Source organism: Pholcus phalangioides, unplaced genomic scaffold (genome assembly GCF_987345545.1).
Source record: "Pholcus phalangioides strain wild (caught in Gottingen) unplaced genomic scaffold, Ppha-v1.0 ptg000008l_1, whole genome shotgun sequence".
Taxonomy (NCBI): Eukaryota; Metazoa; Arthropoda; class Arachnida; order Araneae; family Pholcidae; genus Pholcus; species Pholcus phalangioides.
The window spans coordinates 54,767,606-54,786,687 of NW_028301601.1; the positions used below are offsets into that span (position 1 = coordinate 54,767,606).

The following is a 19,082-nucleotide window of genomic DNA, read 5'->3' on the forward strand; positions in this document are numbered from 1 at the left end:
TCCACTAACAGCTGCCTCAAGCCCCCGTCACCAAAGCATGAAAAAATAACACCGAAAATGGCACAATTTTTAGAGGACTGCTTCAATACGTTTCTAGAGAAAAGTGCCTGGCAAACGCACAAAATTGTCGATATTTCGAGTTTTATTTTTTGGCAGCAAATAGATGTATCGTAGAAAGGTGGTGATAAATAAATGTCTATCTGCTAGTCTAAGATTCTGATCATATTCGACTGATTAAGGGCATGCTTCTATGCGCTCAATCACTGACATCATAGTCTAAGAAAATCAATCCAATCACAGATAAAATGCGATAGAAGAAAACTAGATTAACGATAGATTAAAGGGAGTATTTTTGCATCTAACCCACTCCATAAATTTATCTCGTCCGCAATCAATTGCGACTAAAAATAATAATAGTAATGAAAAGAATTATCGCTTGGCACAGTTCCGAGAACAAGACGAGCAGCTCCATGAAATAGCAATAACCACGGAAATCGGATGGATATAAGTTTGGTTACACGTTAAGGAGTTGTGTGGAAAATATGACTCTCATGGGCGCGACGTTATGTACATAGAATGTTAGGGCGGTTACACAATTAACGGACTCTGCAATGTGATATTTGCCTCCTTGACGTCACCGGAGGTGTGGCTGAACTGACCCCATTGAATGACACCAAAAGGACGACAGCCGACGAAATTCCTGTCGTGGTGCTTCATTCATGGTCATCCATCAATTTGGAGGGTCTTAAAAAATGAGCACATTATTCGATTTCCTGAACCCTATAAACGATTCCCATTAAAATCGCGTATTGTACTATGTAAAGCCTTCCTGAAGCGATTTTCAAAAAAGAATAAAATGTTGAACGAACCGTTGTTGACAAAAACAAGACGTTATAATATGGCATTTTTCAAAAACGACGTTACGTAAGACATTGTTGAAAAACAAATGTAGGTAGAAAATTTTTCTAAGAAAAAGACCTTACAACACAAAGCATGGTTTAAAAGTAAAAGACGTTGTTACGCAAAGCATTGTCTGAAAGAAAGACGCTGTTACGCAAAAGTTTGGAAGATCGATCTTGTTACGCAAAGCATTGTTTGAAAGAAAGACCTTGTTAAGCAAAACAGTTTGGAAGAAAGATCTTGTTACGCAAAGCATTATTTGAGAGAGGGCGACGTTGCTACGCAAAGCATTATTTAAAAGAAAGAGACACGTAAATAATTTATTTTAAGGCAAAAAGAAGTTGCAAAGTAAGACATTGTTCAAAATAAAAAGACGTTACAACATGAGTCATTGTTCAAAAGAAAAACTGTTAAGAAAGAATTGTTTAAAAGAAAGATCTTGTTATGCATAACATTGTTTAAAAAACACGTGGTTATGCGAAGCACTGCTCAGAGTGACGTCTCAGCCACCTCGTTGGCCTGTTGTGCCGTTGTATTTGTATTTAAGCGTGTATAACGCTGGCATTGCACTAGACAAGTTTGATAAGAGATCTTTTACAAAACTTGAAAATTTCAACAAATGCGCGTATCGGTTACATTTGCTCGAATGTAACCAATAGGTTTATTGGTTGTTTTTCAAGTTTTGTAAAAGATAATTTATCAAACTTTAATAGTTTAATCCCAGACTAAGGAACCACGACCTCGGGCTTAAAATTTGGAAAAAAGTTTTCATCGAACATGTTTTTTCAATTTAAGGTATAAACAAAATATATGCATGGCCCTAACATATTTATGTTGCCGAAGTTATACATGTTCTGCGTTATCATGCAAGAGAATATATTGGCTTTTAAACACATAAAGGCACGTACGCACTATTGAACTGAATCGTGCGTTTACACGTTATCATAATTTGGATGTTGTTTCGAACGACGAACTAGGTAATCCTTTTTGAGAATCCTGATGTTGGCTTTTCCAACGAACACAAAGGAAGTTCGTGTACCCACGAACGCGTTAAGGCACGTATACATTAGCGAGCGGACCATACAATGTAAGCATTCGCAATTGATTGTTCAGTAATTTGTACGGTGTTTTGAACGATTCTTGAGCTGTTTGAGCAAAGAAAACGTTTGTGTACCCACGAACGGATCAGAACCGTTGCAGGGCGTTGTACGTTGCAAGATCGATGAGCTAATGTATACGCGCCTTAATAAAGTTGAACCCTGATTGACGAGTGTGATTCGCGGAATTTTCTGAAATTCCTGTGTTTCCGTTCATCTCAATCCCAACTTCACGATTTAGCAAATAAAAAATGACAGTCCCACCCGATTTGTAAAATCAGGGGGCTCTACTGCATTAGCTATAATGCAATTTCTTTATTCCTTAAAATTCAAAATCCAATTCGTTCCATACAAAAATGCGATCGCCTCGATGACAGGATTCACATAAAATCAAACTTCTCACAAGATCGGCTATTTGAGCAACACCATCTACAGCAGAAAGCCCCCGCGCGAAACTCGTGGCATCACTAAAGAAGTCCATTACGCCTATAGTCATCGGATATACTGCAAAAAAAAGAGTAAAGATATCGCATGCGTCGACCTGCTATATCCAATGGCTACAGATGAAATAGATTACTTCAGTGACGTCAAAGCTTCGCGCGAAGACCTTCTGCTATGGATGGTGTTGATTTGAGAGACACTAAAATAAATTCAGAACTTTATAAAGTGTCAAAATTATAGACCGCCTCCAATCAAAAGGAAAGAAAAAAGTTAATTTATTAAAATTTCCGTCTTTCTACGGGCTGATTACTTAATTCTCCTTGGCGAACCGTTGATCCTAGAGTCATACTTCCAGTTACAAAAAAGTATCCAAATAATGTGTAGAACTCAGATCCGTCATTCATGTTGCACAGTTACTAAAATAAAAAATTAACTTCGTATACGAACACCTTGCCCTCAAAAACACAATTAGAAAGTTGTTGCCCTGTCTCTCCTAAGCCCAAAAAAAATTTTTTTTAACGTTTCTTAGTGCAATATTCGCGGAGATATTTGAATTTAAAAAAATTGAAGGAAAGTTGGGAAAGGACAGCATAAATATAAAAAAAAAGAAGCGTTTCCGTTAGCTTTTGTTTCTTTCCCAACTTTAATCCGATTTTTGAATGCAAATATCTTAGGGATTTTTGTGGAACGTGGATTTTTTCTTTTTGGGAGGGGGGTGCAGGAGAGACAGGACATCAACTTTCTAATTATGTCTTTGAGGACAAGGTATCTGTATAAAAAATTATTATTTTTTAAATAACTGTACAATTACTTGCACCACGAATGGCATATCTGAGTCCTACACGTTATTTGGATACTTTTTCTACTTGGAAGTATGCCTCTGGAATCAACGGTTCGCCAGTAAAATGCGGCGAGGGGAATTACGTAATCACCCTGTATATTATACCCCAAAAAAAATTCACCTATTGAAAAGTGACGAAGAGATAACGGTAATCGATATCCATAGTTTTTGCCGCTTCCCCAAGAACTGAATGCTTTCGGGAGACAATTACAGCATTTTTTTAGAACATAAAAAACAGCGAAAATCAAGAATTTCGTACTTTGATATCTCAGGGAATGGGAATTTTCCTACGAAAGTACAACATATTCAATTAGAAATAAAGAGAAGGCACAATTTTTACTAATTACCATTTTATTTGACTGGGGGGGGGGGAAGGCTATATGTATAAAAAACTGTACATTTCATGTTTCCCATAATTGCCCTTTCGTTGAAGTTTTACTACCATTTAATTTCCTGTTTTTTAGCTGAATTTTTATTTTTTTCATACTTTATTAATTTTTTCAAGTACCGTGCAACTGTTATTCTCTTCAGAGAAATCTTCGTGAAAAACTACGAGTGCATAACAGTTTCCCAAACTTTTCATTGCATCGCCCCGGCTTCAGAATTTTTTTTCTGTCATCACCCCCCCAACTCAAGTGAACCCATTGGATCGTATATCAAATTCGTAGCTTTTATCACACCCCCCGGACCATTCCATCGCCCACCAGGGGCAATATTGCTCACTTTGGGAAACAGTGGTGTATAACATTTCTTAAGGAAAAAATTCCCCTTTCAAAGAATTTGAGCATAAATTCCCTTTCAAAGGGTTTGAGCAGGGTTGTCATTTCAAATTTTTCCGGGGGGGGGGGGGCAAATAACATGTATTCAATGTTTGTTTTTTATATATTTGTGTGTGTGTATATATATATAACATTTTTAACAATTTTTAAAAGCTGGGGGGGGGGGCAACGGCCTTTCCCTGACCCCCCCCCCCATCCCAAAATGACGGGCCTGGGTTTGAGCATAAATTCCCTTTTAAAGGATTTGAGCGTAGCATTAAGATGATCAATTCAGCAATATTATAAATAACCAACATATATTCATTTAATTTGCAATTAATTCCCAGATTGCACACAGAAAAATCTAATATTCTAAAGCTTCTTATAAATAAAATTTCCATCTTTACAGAAAAAGCTGTTTCCTTGCCATAAAATCTCAAAAATTTTGCCAAAACTACGATTTGAATCTGAATCTATTTGTTTTTAGGCATGATTAAACTTTAGGTATGATTCAATTACTTCCTTCAGAATCTGCATTTCCTAGGCGTTCCCTCACCAAAAATATACAAAGTGCATAGCAAACAGGGGGTATGCCATTTTATTGGTGAACCACTGACCCCTAGAGGTATACGTGCAATTAGAAAAAGCTTCCAAATAATGTGTAGTACTCAGATATATCATTCATGTTTCAAGGAGTTGTGTAGTTATTAAAATAAAAAAATTAACTTTCTATGCAGTCTCTTTGTGCCCCAAAACTCAGTTAGAAAATTATTGCCCTGTTTCTCCTGAAGTACACATATAAGATTGGTTTTAAACTGATGAATTAAAAATCTACTAAGCTATAGTCAATGAAAAACAATGTAAGATAGTATATGAACCATAATAAGCTAATCTTTTAATTTTCATACAGGGATTATAATTTCTTTATTAACGTTCAATGCTAAGATTGTACAAAAACAAATACAATGCATTTTAAAACTAAAAGCTTAAGGAGAAAGAAGACAGTGTGCGTGTTTTGAGCAATCAATGGTGATTTCGGTGCTTGAACACCCACAGAAATTTGGAGGGTGGGTTCAAGCACCCCCAGAAATGATTCAGCAATTTAAATTTCCTATATGAAACTCAAGACGAATGCCCATAGGTTTAGAACATGACACCCCTGTGAGCAATTTTGGTGTCAACACAGCGTGTCATATACAGGGTGTCCTGTAAGTGAAAATGCAGCCTCTATCTCATCAATCGTCCGTCGTAGAGGTATGATTAAAATTCAAAAAATGATCAAAAGGCATTCAAAAATGCCCACGTACCAGTTTTGAGAATGATATAATACAGCGTGTCACAAAATAAGAAATCTAAATTGTTATATGGTCCCCTCATCCTCTAACTTCCAATTAGAAAGTTGTTGTTCTGTCTCCCCTGGGCCAATAGAAAAAATTTCAGGTTTCTAAGTGCAATATGTGCTAAAATATTTAAATTCAAAAATAGGAGAAAAGTTAGGAAAGAACAGCGAAAGCTACCGGACAATGCTGCTTTTCCTCATTTATGCTGTCCTTTCCCAATTTTTTGAATTCAAATATCTCAGCAAAATCGCACTTAGAAACATGGACTTCTTTTTGTTGGCATCAGGAGAGGTAGGGCAACAACCTTCTAACTGGAAATTAGAGGAAAGGGGGAACTATAAAAATTTAGATTTTTTTATTTCGTTATGCACTACATTTTCACTCTCAAAACTGGTATAGGGTAATTTTTGAATGTCTTTTGAGCATTTTTCTTAATTTGGAATCATAACTCTACGACAGACGGTGCATAAGATAAAGGCTGCATTAACACTTACAGAAATTAAAACTGTCTATAAAACCACACTTTTCCCCCTCAAAGGTGGCTTGAACCCATTGCTTTTATACTCCAAAAGGAAAAAAAAAATATTCTATTGCGTGACAGCACACCAACTATCAGTTTGACTAGCGTAAGAAAAATTGAATCCCTAATCTTGGTGTGGAATTGACTGAGCAGCATTCAAAATGGTGAAAAGTCTTGTAAAACTTCAAGTCCTCCTGGTTTAATCGATTCTCGTGTGCATAAAATGAAAAAACGATCAAATGAATGGGAAAATCACTACGATCAATTGAAATCAATTATAATTTTCAATATTTTTCACAAACACAAAGGCCACAACAGGCAAAATGCCCAAAGGGGCGGCTGAACAAAAGATGACCATAAAAAATATGGATGTCAAATATAACTCAACTACAACAATCCAAAATAAGAGCAATTATCACGAAAAAAAAAACACACTTAAAGTAAAACTAGTAAAAACCAATGATTATGACAAAATAAAATGCATTGTCCATAAAAAATTTTGGTTGTCTCATCTAGGTATAGATAGTTGATTAGGTATGGATTCATCCCATTATAAACATCGTTTTTCTTTTCAAAACTCCTGGAAGTAAGCTATTCCATTTATTCACAACCATGTTAGAGAAAAATTCCCTGTGACACAACCTCTAGTTGTGTCTTACAAAATGATAATGGTGTCCCCTCATTCACTCTGACAGTATTAATAACTCATTTCATCCTATCCATTGGCGTTGCTCATTTTACACACATCAATCATATCCCCTGGACACCTGCGCACTTCCAATGTAAATATATTCAAGAAATCAAATCCCTCTTCATAGCTCAATCCCAGTGTACCAACAAGAGTGCAGAGGCTCTTCTCTGCACCTCTCAACAAAGCCTATGTCCTTCTGTATAGGTATGCATAAGACCGGAACCAGGGCCGTCTTAAGAGCATCATAGGCCTCTGGGCCAAGTGATTTTTCTGAGGCCCTACCTGACGAATTCTCGAAAATTTGAACCAGTTCACATTTTTTTGAGGCCCCTGGGTGGGCCCATGCTTTAAGATGGCACTGAGTGGAACCTAGGGGTGGGACAATTCGAGCCCCCTCCCCAATAAATTTTGCAAGGGGGCCAAGATCCCCTCCCCCCCCCCCAACAATTTTTGGTAAAACAATGCAATGCACACCCTCCCTCTCCTGCATACATGCTTGAGTCTCGTATATATGGGACGATCAAAGCCCCTGAGAAGTGGAAGGATCACTTTAGAACACGAAGGCACTTTTTTAAGAATGAAACTGAGCACTCTATTCACTTTTTTGACCACTGCTGAACAATGTTCAGAAAACTGAAGCCACTCGTCAACGAGAATTCCAGAATCGGTGATCATATTTGAGAATCAGGAATATTAATATTTAACTTGCAAGTGAAACGTGGGTTGTTCAAACAAAAATCAATGGCCATGCTCTTTTCATTGCTGAAACTCATAATCCATTCTCATTTGCCCATGCTGTGGTTTTATATAAAGCGTTGGCAAATCCCAGCACCAGGTTATTACGGTACTAGAAAATCTCCACTGGTGCCCAGAATGTTCTAATACAAATACAAATACAAATACAAATACGACGCCACAACAGGCAAATTGCCCAACGAGGTGGCTGACTTAAGAACATCATGGATCCCCGAGCCATTTTTTGGAGGCCCTACCTACTACTGCTACACCCCAAATGCATCCCCGCGGAACCCCCCAACGAATCGGTACATGCGGGAATGTGCGTGTACGTGTAGTGCAACCTGACGTAAAGTTTTGTTTCTGTGTAATGCTTGTTATGTGTAGTGCTGTCATCTGCCCCCAGTTTTTCTAACTATGAGTGAAGTGTTATGGTTGAATGATTTACCGTTGTAGGACTGTTGCTCTCTGTGGCGAGACTTTTTTAACGGGAGATCGGCTCGCATTTGCGCCTTGAAGTTGGGAACCACAGAAAACCAACTTCAGCCGACCACCACTGTGGGGTTCGAACCCGGATCCTCGCATCACGAGTCCGCACTATAACCACTCGACCACCACAGCGGCCTGTATGTGATTACTAAATTAGAGCCTAAGGACCGCTTGAAATTTTCTGATTCCATGACAGTGTGTTGGCACATTGACACATGGAAAGAGGATATCAAGTTTTCGAAAATCGAAAAAACATAATTTAGGAACATTCCTCTTGAACAAAAACCATGCTTGGCTCTTAAGAAATTTAGCTGGTGCCTAATTTTTTTTTGGATTTGCCAAGCACTGCTTTATATAATTGAATAATATGAAAATTATCTATAACATCCTCGAAATATGAGAATACTGTTTCACTCATAGGAATGAGTTATAAGTTCTGTCATCATCATTCCCTATTTAATGTATATGTGAAAATATGTTTAAAATATGTTGCGCATCTCACCTTTACTATAAGTATCTTTTAAAAATACCTGTATAACTTCTATCTTAAAAAAAAATAACTATTTTAGAGATTAAAATTTTTAATTTCAATAAGCCGTCTTGAACCCATATGAAATACCAGGGGTCTGTCTTGACTTTTTTTAATAGAGTCCTGTTTTTGTAAAAATTTTACTTATTTTTGTGAAAAGGGTCATTAATTTTCTGCAAAATAAGTAATTTTGTGGGAAGCGAAATGATCAAGTTAATTGATCACAAAAAAAAATGAAACGTCAAACTTATGGTTTCATTAATTTGTGTTTTGTGAAGGGTCCGGATTTTTGTGAAGAACCCAAAAAACGGGCCCAACTTTTGACCAGACAGACACCTGAATACAAAAGACACCACTTATTGGAATCACAGAAAATGTTATCATTCAAATAAGCAGCATGCACTGTATCTAGAATACCCTAACACTATTTAAATAAGTTCCAGAACCAAGGCTTTGCTTTCGTTTTGTGACATTATTGTACAGTTCCATATGAATTCGATGGGAAGAAAAGAAAAGAGGGCGTATAAGTACAAATAAGTAGTTGCGCTCAAGGTAAAAATAAAAAATATGCATAGTAAACATTATTTAAGAGAATCTACTGATACCTAGTTTTATTATTTTTAAATGTAAAAACTGATGAAGAAACATCATAGTTAAAGAAAAAAATTCATTGCATTTCGGAATAGCCAAACGCAGTGATTCCATAATTCCCTCTCGCTGCATTTTGCTGGCGAGCTGTGGATCCTAGAGACATACTTCCACTTAGAAAAAGTATCTAAATAATGTGTAGAACTCAGATACATCATTCATGTTGCAAGGGGTTGTATAGTTATTAAAATATAAAAATGAACTTTTTATACAGACGCCTTGTCTTCAAGAACCCAATTAGAAAGTTGCTGCCCTGTTAAAAAAATTCCATGTTTCTAAGCGCAATATTTGCTGAAATATTTGAATTACAAACTTAGAGAAAAGTTGCGAAAAACAGCAGAAACCCAGGCCAGACGAATTACAAAAAAAATCTAGGTGGCAGAGCAGTTTTATAGGCACCAAAAAAATTTTCACCCGAAGAAAAAGGGTCCAAAGTAATGCTTCTTTTGACTTTTTCAAGGCATAGTGACCATCTTTCATGTTGGCAGATATGCTGCAATAAATTCCAAACATTTGTCCAGAGCTGGCATAAACTAACAGGCTACAATTTTTTCCCTCATTTATGCTATTCTTTCCTCCAATTTTTAAATTCAAATATTCCAGTGAATATTGCACTTAGAAACTTTTTTTTGGCCTCAGGAGAGGAAGTGCAAAAACTTTCTAATTCGTTTTTCAAAGACAGGGTGTCTATATATAAAAAAGTTAAATTTTAAATTTTGATAAATACCTATCCCCTTAAAATATGAATGGCATACTGAGTTCAACACGTTATTTGGCTACTTTCTCTAAATGGACGTATGCCTCTAGGATCAACAGTTAACCAGTAAAATGTGGGTAGGGGGAATTATGGAGTTCCCCTGTATATTTAGTGAATTAACAAAATTTGTGTATTTCTCAAGTACTTTGATATTATTATTCATTTCAGGGGGTTTTAAAGTCATAAAAGACAATAATCTTCATTCTGACAGCAAGAAGGTTTTCCACTGGCGAACTATTGAAGTTGAGACGAAGTTCTTTTTCTTCTGTTTTTTTCAACAGTTAAGCATTTCTACATTGCATTACTGGACTAATGTCAGAACTGTTGAAAATTGACTCGCCACACTCTGGCTTTAACCCCCCTCATCTACAAACTCAGTAGAGAGCACCATTATTGCAAGATGGGCAAAATTAATCCAAAATCATTCATAATACTTTAGTGTTTGAAAAAAATCTGATATGATGGAATGATATCAGTCAATATTAAATAGTAATTCAATTAATAATAATACAAATTCGATCCCCACAAAGTACAGGGTTCTCAACAAAATCTGCTTAATCATTTCCAAAAGTCCAGAAGAAAGAAATATATATACATTTATATAACTCAATATCTTAACTCCCTTCCCCAACTGTTTTCAGACTTTATTTCCTCTTCACAGAATTTTTCCCTTGGCTTTCATCAAGTATTTACATATTTCCCCAATTTTTATCGGATATTTTATATTTTCCCAGATAATTTTCTATTTTACTAAAGTTCCATATAAATAGTTTTTTCCATGGCCATTTTTCTCAGTCACCTTGTTGGGCATTTTGCCTGTTGTGGCGTTGTATTTGTATTTATTTGTATAATACGCATTTAGTCATATGTTTTTTTTCCTCCATAAAACCTTTTTGGACAGTTTTTGTAATTTTTGACACTGTCCCGGCAAAATGACTAACCCTGGCTATGAGTTTATGATTAAGGAGTTAATTAATAAGTTAGCACAATGTACTTCTGTAATCCATATAGATAAATGCTTAAGCCGATATTTTATTTATAGACTATATTTCTGTACTACTGAACCGCACATTACACCTTCTCCATCTTCCTTTGCGGAACCTCTAGCGAATTGTTACATGTTGGAATGTGCATGCATGTGCAGTGAAACCTGTTTGTTTCGGTGTAATGCTTGTTATGTGTAGTGCTGCCATCTGACACCAGTTTTTTGTAACTATGAGTAAAGTGTAATGATTAAATAATTGTATCGTTGTAGGCCCGTTGCTCTCTGTGATGACCTCCATGTCTGGGCTCAAGGGTGAAAGTTACGTCTGTATTCCTTTTCAACTACCACTCTCCAAACCATCTTAACATTCTTGAAATATAAGTCACTTCTTCAGATAGGTATCTTTATAGTTTGCAACTTTCGTTGCTCGCCATGAAAGATGCAGACTTTGGATATTAAAAAAAAAAAAACAAGACTTTTAGTGCGATATTGTCATTTCTTAAAATCCCCACAAACAAGAACTGTATTCAGTACGGAATGGAAAGGCTAAAGCATTTCCTTTTTGAGAAACAATTTCAGTAATTTATAGCAGTAATCTTTACAGAATATTCGTAATTTTAAATTCTCCTGACAGGAAGATAAGTCTTCCCTCGGAAAATGAATATGCACCATATTCCCTCAGGAAACATGCGTTAGTCAATATCTAAGAAACATCTCTGTATGTCAGAGGTAAAGAGCACTATGAGAAGAGCCTTTTAAAGGTTTTTTTTCTTTTTCTTGTGCATCTTTCTATGCAGCTCACATGTTTTATAAAGTGAATATTTCTGTTATTTATTGAAGATATATATTATTTTTAGATATTTGTACAACATTTGGATAAGTTTTTATTCAGAATTGTTTGAAATTTTATGTTAAAAAATTATGTTTTCTTATGTAGAACTTTTTAAAACTCTAAAACATACTTTTTCAATTATTTCTCATTAAATATTAATTTACAGTACCTTTAAATAATTTCTATATTATGAAAAAAAAGAGTGAAATTTCTAGCTAAAAAAACTGTTGAGATGTATATATTCTAAGTGTTTTTAAAAAAATCATGAAAAAAGCCAAAACCCCTGATTAAAAAAATCATTGTTCTAATGCGTATTTAATTTATTTTTGGATAGACTAGGCCTACTGTGTAATTGATCTCAAATGACCATTGTAAATTGACTGTAAACGTAAATTTCAAACAAGCGAATATAGTAATACCTCAGCCTTACAATTTTTTCAGCAAAGAATTTTGTTTGAGATATTTCTGTCTCGGGCTCACGAATAAGGATTCGGCTATAAGGACAAATTTTATTTTACAACTACACACATGCTACTAGCATAGCAACATTTTGAGCTGAAGTTACACCTCGATTTTCATCAGGATTAATGTCACTCAATCCAAATTAGTTTACGTCTGTGTTTATGGATCTTTCCCATGGTGTATCTTCACTTCTCTTTCAGAAGTTTTCGAACCATTTCACATAAAATAAAAAAATTGAGTCAAGAGTAAAGGCATAAAAAGGAGCGCAGAATTGAACGTTTTCAGTGCAAGATTCATAGCAACAAACTGGAAGGTCTGGACATTCTAGAAGCTTATCTTTTGAATTTCCATGTATGGAGACAGGAAAATGAGCTGATCACATCACATAAGGGAAGACCTATGATTTTGACTGGAATATGCTCATAGAGTAAAATTAAAAGAGTTTCAGTATCTAAAATCTTTATGTAAATTTGCCTTTATCCTATTGTGAAGCTGTTCGCTCCAGTCTTCGGTCAGTTTTTGTCTTTTTTATAGTGCTTCTTGGTGTTTCCATAAATCTTATCCTTATATTTTAGGCCGAACCTGGAACAAATTAAACAATTTTCCATAGATACTTATAGGAAATTGTGTTTCGGCTAACCAGAGTTATTCCAGAACAAATTATCTTCATTAGCTGAGGTATAATTGTACTGCGATGGAGCTTGGGCTGGATAAAAGTTTACGCTCATATACTTAAGTTATTTTGCAATAGAGTATAAATGGTTTGTCATGAACATTAAATTTTATAACTAAATGTGATATTTAATTCAGCCCTTAGATATTATTTAATTTTACACTTTTCACAGCTCTAATGAGATATTTACTCATAAACGAAATGGGTTTAGCCATTCTTCTTTTGAATAAAGAGGGTTTTAATGCAGAGAGGTTCTTGATTTTTTATGATTCATGAACCCTTTCAGGGGCAGCTTAAGCAAGGGTGCACCTGGGCAGCAGATTGTAAGGGGAGGCGGCTCAGGCTTTAGTTAGATACTAAACTTTTTAAAAATTACTAATAGTAAAAACTTACATGACATTTTGGAGTCATACTTTGACGATGAAGATGTTAAAAAAATGAGGGAACAGACTAGGCCTGGGACCGAATTCCAGAAACAAGAATTAACTCAGCCACAAGGAGGCAAATGTGCTTTTTAATGTCCCGTGGCACTCATAAGGGTAGTGCTAACAAGCAGGGCCACAACTAGGAGGAAGCAGGCGGGTCTGGTATCCTGGGTGCTGGACCAGACGGGGCCGAAAATTTCACTCTTTCAACATTATAAGGGGAGAGGCGCCAAAATGTGTGCTTGCCCCAGCTGACTAAGCATCAAGTTGCGGCCCTGCTGACAGAGCTCTAGGGCCATGGGACAATAATTCGCATTTTGTTTTTTCACACTATAAATTCACTATGGGAGGGGGGACCAGACAAAGGTCCCAGTCTGGGGGGGCTGCTGCAGGTGTGGAGGAGCATGGTAATGTAATGATGGCTTATCAATAAGAGTTCATGGCCCCCACATGGGCAGGGCACCAGCGCTGGGGCCCGGGACAATTATCATCATTTTTTGATTTTTTCATGCTATAAATTCACTATAGAAGGGCCCGGGAAAAATCTAGTTCGGGGGCCCACCAAAGATCCCAGCCTAGGGGCCCACACCAAGATGTGGGGCCATGGAAGAGTTGTAATGTGAATCAATTTGTCCGATATAATTAAGAACGGTAAAATAACTCTGGAACAAAATGGGGGACAGGACAGTTTCTTTAAGACATATGGTCAGGGGCATTTTGTTTGGTAACAGATGTGTGTGTGTGTAGTTTGTCCCAGGGTCACCTGGGCTAAAACCCTGTCATCTTCCCGATAAGGTCATCTTTAAGGGCCGCATATGAGGCTTTACGACAGCAGGTGAGCTTGAGCCCCCCTCCTAAACCCTTTGTATCGATATAACAAAGGCCAGGAACCTTCTTGCCACTAAGGCAGAGTTCACACTGGACTGTTACAACTTTGACACAGATTAATTAAAAGCATGAAACTGGTACTGATTTCATGTTTTTAACCAATCGGTGTCGATTTTATTATGTGTCACAGTGGGATTCTGGTATCCATCATCACTCTACACACTGAAACTTATCAGTACTGATAAAAACTGAAGAGTTTAGTTGAACTGGTGTGATGAGAGATTGGTGATAAGGGTGACACATTTTCATTTTCACTGGAGACAGTATTTCAAGTTCATCTAGTCATTCTAGCCCAGTGTTTCCCAACCTTTTCTTTTCACCTAAGCATCTCGTAAAATAATGACGCCCTTCTTTTTTTAAAAAGCACAGCAGGAGGGGAGAAGGATCTGCGGCCCAAGATGACAGGAAATTTAAGAAGTTAAAATATTGAAAAAAAAATTATTTAAATGGTTTTAATATATTTCTGTAAATTTGAAACTCAGAGATTCTCTCAGTGCTCTTCCGAAACCTTAAATTAGCCTATGTGCTCCCCTTCCCCCTCAGAATCTGTATGAAGGAAGCCTTAAACGTGGAAAGCTATATAACTTGAAGCCCTATAACCTGGTCTGAAAAAAAATGAGTTTTCAACCTTTAAGACAGTGTGGGCGAAAAAAAAAATTTACATGAAGCCCAATGGCCAATAAGTCATACTATGGTATCTTAATTCTCGCAGTAGTGTGTTAGGTAAACTTGATGGGTCCCAGGGATTCGAGGCAAATAGGGAGCCCCCACCCCCAAAAGCAGAATGTTTAGCACTGTTCTGCGACGAGCCCTCAGCTGACTGGAAATGTTCTGCAGTAAAAATCCCCATACATGTAACAGTGTTTTTTGCACTTTTTCTTAAAATTCTTCCAAATTGTTCTGCAGTAGCGCTAATTGTTCTGTGATGTACGTCGCAGATTTTGGTACATTCTGTTCATTAATTTGTGAATTATTTTTTCATTAAATATGGATTTTCATTAATTCTGCAGTCATTTTTTTATTGAATATGAATTATTTTCAATATTATAATTAACGAGAGAAATTAATTATGAAATTAATTTCCGCTAAATTTGAATTTTTCATTAATTCTTTAATGGCGGTTTAATCAATGTTTTTCAATTATCCGTGTTCACCTTCCCTCACTATTAGCTCGGATAATCCGGTAGTCCATTTATTCGTTTAACAGTTCGTAAGCGTATAAATGTATTGAAATAGTGTGCAATATTTTTTTGAGGAATTTCAACAAAGGATACGATGATACACACTTAAGTATGGGGATGACTAATATTACACAAAGATGTTATAACCAAAAACAAGGAAGAAGAAAACAAACATTTATGCTGCAATCACCGATTTTTATAGAAATTATTTGATGGATAATGATAATCAATACTGAATTAAATTTAAAAAAAAAATCTCATTCATTGTTAAATGCGGCTAATTCGATAACATACATAACCCTACTTCTCTTTCAGAACTTTTCGAACCATTTCACATAAAATAAAAAATTGTGCCAAAAGTAAATGCATTAAAAAAGGGAGCTCAGAATTGTACGTTTTCAGTGCAAGATTCTTAGCAACAAACTGAAAAGTCTAGGCATTCTAGGAGCTCCTCTTTTGTATTTGCATGTATGCAGACAGGGAAATAACCCACATGAGCTGACCACATCACGTATGGGGCCAAAAACTCCTGCTCAATTTTGTGTTGTGTAGCTCCCCCCCCCCCCACCCCATAAGTTTATGTAAGACTGATATGGCAGCCCGCATTTTCTTCTTAACAATGACTTTTCCCCCCAATAAGATAAAATATTATCTCGATTCTATTATAAATTCCCCTTTATCCAATTGTGAAGTCATTTGTTCCAGTCTTTGGTCACTTTTCATCTTTTTTCCACAGTGTTTCTTGGTGTACTACAAATCTTATCTTCACATTTCAGGCTGAACATGGAGAATGAAATTAAACAATTTTTCCACAGAAAGTTATGCAAAATTGCATTTTGGCAAACGAATGCGATTCCAGAATGAATTATCTTTGTTAACAGAGGTATCACTGCACTGGGATGGAGCTTGGGCCGGATACAAGTTTACGCCCGTCTATATAAGTTATTTTCCAATAAGTGGTTTTTAACGAACATTAAAATTTATAACTGAATGCGATATTTAATTCAGCCCTTAGATATTATTTAATTTTACACTTTTTACAGCTCTAATGAGATATTTACTCATACCCGAAATGGGTTCAGCTATTCTTCTTTTGAATAAAGGAGGTTCTTAACTTTTTATGATTCATGAACCCTTTCCAGGGGTGGCTTTAAGCAAGGGTGCAAACGGTTCAGTGGACTTGGGCAGCAGGTTGTAAGGTAGAGGCAGCTGAGGCTCAGACACTAAAATTTTAAAAAATTACCAATAATAACAAGAATTTACTCTGTCACAGAGACAAATGTTCATTTCGGTGCCCCCATGCCCCCCCCCCCGCAAGGGTAGTGCTGACAAGTGGGGCAGCAACTAGGAGGAAGCAGATTGGTCTGGTACCGCGGGTACTGGACAAGGCAGTGAAAATTTCACTCTTTCAACATTACAAGGGAGCGCCAAAATGTGCTTGTCCCAGCTGACTAAGCATCAAGTTCATAGATTTGAAGGAGAGAAGCTCTTATTATTCTTTTCCTCCAAGGTGTAAACGTCCATTTACTCTTTTCAGAGTTCAATGAAAAACACATAAATGTGAATGAAATAGTGCGTAATATTTGAAAATCACATGTTTTCGAAGGAATTTCGACACAGGATATGATGACACATGCTTATATGAAGATGACTAATATTACATACACAAAGATGTCATAACCACAAACAAGGAAGAGAAAAAAAAAAGACATTTATGCCGTAATCACCGATTCTTATAGAAATAATTATAATGGATAATAATCAGGAAAATGATAATCAATATTTAATTAAATTGACAAAAAAATTAAAAATTTAATTAATTCAATTTTCAAACGCCGTTAAGTTGATGACGTACATAACGGTCGTAGAGAGAGCGAGAGATAATGAGGATCAAAATGATCCCGAGATAAAACAATAAGATTCTTCAATATTAAATAACCTAGTGTCCTAGTGCCATAATAACCGTTATTATTGTTAAAGGGGGGAAAGAGAGAAATAGGCATATATATATATACACACACACTAAGTAAAGTAGTAAAGGAGAGGAGGGGTGGGGGTGTAAAGCGGTTTTTCTCTCACTCACTCTCTCTCTATCCTCGGGAGCGATGGATATACACACACGCACATACAAACAACAAACACTCACTCGCACCAACAATACCGGCCGAGGGCATTGTTGAACGAAGCACTGTTGGGGGGCATTGTTGGATCGGAAACAACAACGGATCGTTTACCTCACGTATGGTGAGACGGCGGCGGCCAACTTGAGATGTTTTGGTAATCCTTACGACATCTGTGTATCCCTGTGAAGTTCCGGGCACAGCCTCGGCCGCCATCTTATTTTCCAAGAGCAGTGAAGCCAGCTGATTGGCTGGCAGCGAAATAAACCCTTTTATTACTTAGTTATGATGACGGTGGTGGTGGTGTGGGAAGGGGGGGTTTCTTCTTTTTAATACACAAAAATGTTTGCGTCGGGGGGGTGTGAGAGGGTTTCGATGAAACATTCTGAAAGAGGACATATATTATAATTGGTATCGCCACGCCTTCTTTGCTGGTTGGGGGGGGGGGAATAATGGTTGTAATGTGGTTATACTGGACTAAATTCTAGTTCCTTGTTCATTCGTTCCACCAGCATCTCCTGTGATGTCCACCCTCCCTCTCTGATAGGAGGACACCGAAACCAATTGGACAGGTTTCAATACAATTGGAAATTCTGAAAACTAGCTGTTCGTGTAGGGGATACTGATTTTTAGAAAGAAAATTCACCTCTATCTCTCTCTACGGGGTCTCACACTCGCGCCTTCTTGCATTCTGGACGAGTGCGCTACCACTGCGCTGTACAAGCAGATAGAATATTTCTTCCTTGTAGCGTATATATGCTAAACAGTGACATCTTTCTCTGCATGTATGTCACCATCTGGTGTGTTTGATGTCATTTACCCAAGTTGTCGCATGACGTCAATAAAAACGTTTTTCGGAAGTCATAAAATGTCTCAAACATGACGTGATAAAATGGTCATTATGTCCATTTTGGAAACGTCAAAAAAACGACCATTTGCAAATAGTTGGACTTTCAGAAGATACATAGCACTATTCGAAGAGACGGGGGGGGGGGAAGTATGACTTTCTGGCGCTGATTATTTTTTTGACTGACGTCATTCAGAGAAAATGACCAAGTTTTTACTTCATATTTGACGTCAGGCAACTACTCGGGTACGCGATGAGCCATTCGCTAATCACCGTCCGTCTCACGATACAGCTCCAAGGAAGAAATGTGCTGCTGCAGCGTAGTGGTAGGCAGTGCCGTCTTAACGCATGGGCCCACCCGGGCACGGCCCGGGGGCCTCAAGAGAAGAGCCCGGGCTCCACAAAAATTAAATCTTGTAGAAATTTTCTAGAATTAACCAGGTGGGGCCTCAAAAAAATCACTTGGCCCGGGGGGCCATGATGCTCTTAAGACGTCCCTGGTGGTAGTGCACTCGTTCGGAATTCGAGAGAACGTGGATTCGAATCCTTTTTTCCTGAGCAGTGGTGCTCGACCTTTGGAAGCCAGTGACCTGGTAGGATTATTATTATTATTTTAATTTTTTTTTGAGTGGAATGCCCAGTCATAAACACGACTAATGAGAAATGAATGGGGAAATATGAAATAATGAATCACACTCACGGCCCGGTTTTAAGAGTAACTTATCCCGGGCCCGGCCGATATGATTCGCCATACAGGTGTTCCCCGGAGGAAGCATTTATTTTCCTCAATGAAAAATAACAATTATTACATCTTACCCCAAGCAACACCATTAACATCTCACGAACAGATATTTGGCGCCCCTGGGACTTGCAATACGTATTTTACATTAAAGAAAAAGATGTAGTACGTATAGCATATATAC

General features: G+C 37.1%; 1 protein-coding gene across 1 annotated transcript in view; it reads right to left on the reverse strand.

Moving 5' to 3' along the window:
* LOC149084541 (uncharacterized) overlaps window positions 1-17,538 on the reverse strand; it is a 55,899-nt gene extending 38,361 nt beyond the window's left edge. The window contains exon 1 of the mRNA XM_089234955.1: window positions 17,427-17,538. Coding sequence (XP_089091081.1) covers window positions 17,427-17,528 — 102 coding nt within the window. The 5' untranslated portion in view covers window positions 17,529-17,538. The remainder of the gene's footprint in view (window positions 1-17,426) is intronic.
* Window positions 17,539-19,082: the final 1,544 nt, after the last annotated feature.